This window comes from Myotis brandtii, unplaced genomic scaffold (assembly GCF_000412655.1).
Source record: "Myotis brandtii unplaced genomic scaffold, ASM41265v1 scaffold679, whole genome shotgun sequence".
Taxonomy (NCBI): domain Eukaryota; kingdom Metazoa; phylum Chordata; class Mammalia; order Chiroptera; family Vespertilionidae; genus Myotis; species Myotis brandtii.
Window position 1 is genome coordinate 630,408 of NW_005370653.1, and position 6,487 is coordinate 636,894.

The 6,487-nt window shown below is 51.5% G+C and overlaps 1 protein-coding gene across 1 annotated transcript in view; it reads right to left on the reverse strand.

Moving 5' to 3' along the window:
- Nucleotides 1-6,487, reverse strand: part of ACTN2 (actinin, alpha 2) — a 58,200-nt gene that overhangs the window by 38,477 nt on the left and 13,236 nt on the right. Inside the window, exon 2 of the mRNA XM_014529275.1 lies at nucleotides 6,321-6,485. Coding sequence (XP_014384761.1) covers nucleotides 6,321-6,446 — 126 coding nt within the window. The 5' untranslated portion in view covers nucleotides 6,447-6,485. The remainder of the gene's footprint in view (nucleotides 1-6,320; nucleotides 6,486-6,487) is intronic.

A 6,487-nucleotide genomic window follows, 5' to 3' on the forward strand; every position in this document is an offset into this window, starting at 1 on the left:
GGGGGGGGGGGGGGAGGAGTGTATTTCTCCAGGAAGAAAAGCAAAGACATCCCGACAGCTCAGTGGCTCCAAGTCATCCACTAGAGACATGTTGCACCCGGCCGGTGTGGCTCAGTGGTACAGCATCGACCTATGAACCAGGAAGTCATAGTTCAATTCCTGCCTGGGTTGTGGGCTGGATCCCTGCTGTGGGATGTGCAGGAGGCAGCCAATCAATGGTTCTCTCTCATCATTGATGTTTCTCTCTCCCTCTCCCTTCCTCTCAAAAAAAAAAAAAATAGGTGAAACTATCCCTAGTTTCTGATCTAGAAAACTGTGGGGAGGGAAGAAGCATGTGTGTGTGTGTGTGTGTGTGTGTGGACTCACACAGATACGTGTGTGTGCAAAACATGTTCCCTGACGTCTGTAGAGACCAACCTCTTGTCCTATGACGCTCCTTCCTTTGAGATGCGCCGCGCACCGCAGCCAGCCCACTGCACCCTCATCTCCGCTCTCTGTTTTTCCGGAGGAATCAGTGCTGTTCCCAGGGAGACGGGTACAGTCCAGACTGTGCTCCAGCGTTCTCCGCGTCAACTCCTCTGCTCAGCGCGGCAGCTCCCACCCACTCCAGCTCCCGTTTCTGTAGGTGTCCCAGCTGCGCCACGGCGGTGCCTTCTGACAGTTTCTGAAGCTGCATGCGCGAAGTTTCCAGCTAAGGGTTCTATTCCTCCCTCACCCCACACGCAAGGAACATCTCACTTGGGGTTCGAGTTCCTTCCTTGCTAAACGCGGCCTAGGGGTAGGGCAGTCCCCAGAGGAGGGTGACAGTCTCAGGGCGACTCTCCGTCCTGGAACTCCTGCACCTGTGACGGCCATAGCAAGCCTCCACCTGCCTGCCCATCCATACCTTCCTCTAGACCAGCGGTTCTCAACCTGTGGGTCGCGACCCCTTTGGCGGTCGAATGACCCTTTCACAGGGGTCGCCTAAGACCATCCTGCATATCAGATATTTACATGACGATTCATAACAGTAGCAGCATTACAGCTAGGAAGTAGCAACGAAAATAATTTTATGGTTGGGTCACAGCATGAGGAACTGTATTTCAAGGGCCAGAAGGTTGAGAACCACTGCTCTAGTTATTGAAGGCCACCTGAGACCCCAGCCCTCCTTCACGCCATGGCATGTGGACACAAGACGTGCCCCTCAGCACTACAGGTCACTGCCCTGCACCTGATAACACACCACGTAAATACCTAGCTCTCTCCGGGCCAGTGTGGCTCAGTGGTTGAGCGTCGACCTAGGAACCTGGGGGTCACAGTTCGATTCCTGGTCAGAGCACGTGCCCGGGTTGTGGGCTCGATTCCCAGTAGGAGGCATGCAGAAGGCAGCCAATCAATGATTCTCTCTCATCATTGATGTTTCTCTCTCTCTCTCCCTCTCCTTTCCTCTCTGACATCAATAAAATACAATTTAAAAATAATACCTAGCTCTCCATCCGGACACTGTCTCCGGTGCGCCAACAGTCCCTCCGCATTAGCTGTCTTTACTTGTCAATGCCGCTGTCTTGAGCTTGAAGTCCAGGCGCTCGAAGGGTGAGATCATATCTGCTTAATTGGGTTTATACCACCGCCTGCCCTGGAACAACACCGGCTTATTTAATACGTTTCCTAATCCCTCCTGATCACTCTCAAATGGGTGACTTCCTCACGGCTGCCTCCATCGCCTCTGGCCTGTGTGCTTGGGGCCCCCAGCAGGGGCCCTCACCCGCTCCGATCTCTTCTGCAAACGATACGGGTACCACAGGGACGGGGCTCTTCGGGGCTCAAAACCTGCTTGGACAGTGAGGCCCATGCTCGCTCCACCATCCCAACCCCTACACCCTGGCCCAGCTACCCATCCATTTTCTCTCAAACTTGAAGCTGCATCTTTTTTTTTTTAAATGTATTTTTATTGATTTCAGAGAGGAGGAGAGAGGGAGAGAGAGAGAAAAACATCAATGATGAGCGAGAATCATGGATCGGCTGCCTCCTGCACACCCTCTACTGGGGATCGAGCCGGCAACCTGGGCATGTGCCCTGACCGGGAATCGAACTGTGACCTCCTGGTTCATAGGTCAATGTTCAACCACTGAGCCACGCCGGCTGGGCTGAAGCTGCATCTTTAGCTTCAGTGGAGCCTATCTCCTCTTCACACCCTTCCACCGCACCCCTCCATCACACCCCTCCATCACATCTTGAGTAGCAGACACATCCAGACACAGCTGCTGCCCTCATCCCTGCGGGTGGGTGAGGGGGTCCCATGAATTAACGGATGTGAGGTCAGGGTGCTTTGAGCATGCTAACTGGTTACATAAACACATTACTGCCCTGGCTGGCTTGGCTCAGGGGCTAGAGCGTCGGTCTTCGGACTGAAGGGTCCCAGGTTCAATTCCAGTCAAGGGCACATGCCCAGGTTGTGGGCTCGATCCCCAGTGGGGGGCGTGCAGGAGGCAGCCCATCGATGATTCTCTCTCATCATTGATGTTTCTATCTCTCTCTCCCTCTTCCTTCCTCTCTGAAGTCAATACAAATATATTTTTAAACTGTGAGCATGCAGAACTTCAGTTTCTTTAGGAATGATGGAAGCCGATCGGAAGTCTGAATGTGGACCCCATGAAGGACTCCCATGCTTCCTACAGCTGCCAGCGGCACTGACCGATCCTCTAGCCGACCACACACTAACAATGCAAGGCCCCTTATGTACGGAAACACGAGCCACTTCCTTAAAAGGTCTGCGCCAGCCTCGCAGCGGGGACAGCGCCCTGCGTGGGGAGATAGCGCACATACTCCGCATTGCTGTCCTGACCAGTCACCTCGGGGTCGGGCTTCGGAGCGATGAGGGGCTGAATGTGGTCCTCAGGCTCCAGGGCAAGCTTGCTTCTGCACCAGCGGTTCTCAACCTTCCTAATGCCGCGACCCTTTAGTACAGTTCCTCATGTTGTGGTGACCCCCAATTTCATTGTTACAAATTGAACATCATTAAAGCATAGTGATGAATCACAAAAACAATATGTAATTATGTATGTGTTTTCCGATGGTCTTAGCCTAAGACTCTTAGGCGACCCCTGTGAAAAGGTCGTTTGACCCCCAAAGGGGTCGCGACCCACAGGTTGAGAACCGCTGTAAACACCGAAGCTCTGGGAGTTTCTAAAGTCCCGTGCGAAGAGCCTACGTTATGCGAATACAAATATTCCTACCCCTGTTTGCTAAACAGCCCTGAGAGAGAAGGGGGTGGGGGCGCTTGGAAACGCCTGTACGTCCCCATGACAAATGCAACATCGTCCGCATTTCCCACTTTTGCAAAAAGGATCCCACTTCTTCAAAAAGTTGAAAACAATGACCACGGGACCCAGAAATTTCACTTCTGGGTGTGAAACCAACAAAATTGAAAGCAGAGTCATAAAGAGATGTCTGCACACCCACGTTCACAACCGCGTTATTTATTCACGACAGCCCAAGAATGGAAGCAACCCAGGCGCCCCTCGACGGACGAAAGGATAAACAGAATGTGGTCTCTCCATACCATGGAATAGGATTCAGCCTTAAACAGGAAGGAGATTCTAACACACGCTACTACGTGGGTGAACTTGGAAAACATTCTGCTCAGTAAAGTAAGCCAGTCACAACAGGTTAAATACTGCAAGGCCCCACCTTCAGGGCGCACCTGGAGGGGCTAGTTCATAGCCCCAGGAGGTGCCATGGCGGCTGCCAGCGCTGGGAGAGGGGAGAATGGAAAGCTATGGGCTCGTGGGTACACAGAGTTGCGTTTAGCAAAATAAAACGAGTTTAGGAACTGGTTACATAACAAAGTGAATATACTTAATCCAAGTGAACTGTGCACTTGCAAATGGTTAAGATGATAAATTTTGTTATATGAATTTACCACAATTTAAAAAAAAAAATCTCTCGCCCGGCCGGCGTGGCTCGGTCGTTGAGCATCGACCTATGAACCAGGAGGTTATGGTTCAATTCCCAGGTCAGGGCACAGGCCCGGGTTTCAGGCACTATCCCCAGTGTGGGGCGTGCAGGAGGCACTGATCCATGATTCTCTCTCATCATTGATGTCTCTCTCTCTCCCTCTCCCTTCTTCTCTGTAATCAATCAATAAATATATATATGTATATATATATATTTTTTTAATTTCTTATTTTTAAAAAAAACAGCGCTACACTTTTACTAAGTCCTTCCTCAGCGAGGGTGGCCACAGCCCGAGACTCTGCACTTGGCTATAATTAGGCGCCGCGACCGTCCTAACCCTGCGGACGTCATCATGTGCTACCAGCATCTGTTGACAGATCTCATACCCGGCATATCACTGAAATGGCAAGTGTGGAGAAGGTGGCCCACAATAGAAGCAAAGGCATTTGCCCTCGCCCTGTTCCAGCAGCGTGTCTCATCGGACAGAAATAGAGGCCGGGTCTCGGCTGCACGGCCCTCGCGGGTCCATATTATCTCCGGGACCCGGGTCGTTTATACCAAAAGTGGAAGCAGAGGTCCTTCCGGAGCTGCCCGGGCCTGTGTGTTTCCCCCCAGTGTCTACAACACTCAGCCTATCTTACGAAACAAAATAAATTCTCATTTTTGAACGTTCTAGCATGACCTGGAATCGGGATCAGAAAGTATAATCATCTCTTAATAATATACTTCAAGTGCTAGACAATGATAATAGCAACACAGGAAACCAACACCTAAAAAAAATTGCAAAGCCATTATATCCAAAAATATCGTGAATACATTTTTAAAAAATTAAATACGGCAGAAGACTTATGTCGATATTTGGGAACGGACATTAGCTCTACTCTGTGACTGTACCATACTTTAAAAACCAACAGAAGCCACTGTGATGAGTCTATTCTAAAAAGTGATGGGCAAATGACCACATGACCCAGACTATCTGTCCAATTCCTTAGCTATTATACTGGACAAAGCAATCTTTGAAACAAAGAAGTTTTTTTAACCCATGAAAAATGTAACAAAATTGTAAGAAAAATTTTTTTAAAGGAACACTCACTGCTAGGAATCAAAGTCACTTTTTCACATCTTGCTGATCGGTGATGCATCAGCTCGTCCAAATGACACATTAATAATCCTCAGCCCACACATCTCCCTCGCAATAAGTCATGAAAGACCGTGGAAGGTTTGAGATTTTCATTTTTCCTTTATAGATTCAACTTCTACTTAGGACTTCCATTCTCTGGTTTCCAAGAAGGTAGGGATGGTTGGAAGTCTTAGGAACTAAGGTGGGAAATGAAATGTAGCTAAATTCAAGCTTTAAAACAACAACAGTAATAATAATAATAATAATAATAATGTTATTTTAAGAGAGACAGTGGACAATAAAACAGAAATCCTGCTTGGTTATTTAATAATTATCCAAATATGAGATCTCTCTCCTTCCAGCTAACATTCGGTTGGGAGGGAAGTAGGGGATGTGTCTTCCAATCCTATACTGATTCGCGTGAACTACCCTGTGATCACGCACAGTGTCGGCCGTGGCGGTTCCCATGCACACACTTCCATGCACACATGTGGTCAACAAAGGTCATCCACTTAGCAACAGGACCTAAGAAGGGAAATCCACGTTGCTCCACCCCCTCCCTCCCCTCACCCTCCCCTCCACCCGCCAAGTAGGGGGAAGCACAGGGCGCCTTGCTCTGCCAGGGCAGGTCCTCGTAGGCTGGGTGCGCAGGTCTGCGCTGGCAGCAGGAGGGGGATTATCTTCCTGGTGAGCATCCCTGCTTGTCCCAGCCAAGGGATCAGGAAGAAACCCTGAAGAGTGGAATGTTCCACTGGGCCCCGGGGAGTGCCAACCGGGGTGGCATGGGGCGCTGAGGGCTGGCTCAGCCCCTGGGCCGGGCACTGACCTCAGGGACCCATAAATAGAGTGTGAATCATCAGGGCGTTATCGTGAATGTCCAGGGTTCGGGCAGCACCCCCTCGAAGGAGCCCGGGACACTCGGGAAAGGGTTTTCAGTGGCTGTTGGGGGGCAGCCCTGTGAGCACAGCGGGGCCAGGAGGCAGAACTCGGGGGCCAAGGTCACGGGCTCAGGGTCTGGTCTGATGGGAGTCGGACAGAACCATTGAACACCGTTCGCTTTGTCCTCTCGTGTCACTCACACGCGCGCGCACAGGACACCTGGCTTCATGCCTGTCCCCGGACGTGCCCCCTCTCACCCGGCGCCCGGCTGCGAGGACCCGGACAGCTCTCCCCACGGCCGGCGCCCGAGGGCACGAACATGGCACGTGGGGGACAGACCCGTGGGGGACACGGACACGCGGGGGGACACGGCACGCCGGCTGACCTTCCTCTGCTGCTTCTCCCAGGCGGGGTCCAGCAGCAGGTCGCGGTCCCACTCCTCCTCCTGGATCATGTACTCGTCCTCATCGTACACGTAGTTGTACTGCACGCCGGGCTCGATCTGGTTCATGGCGCTGGGTGTCGGGGGCTGCGGGCGGACTTGGACTGACT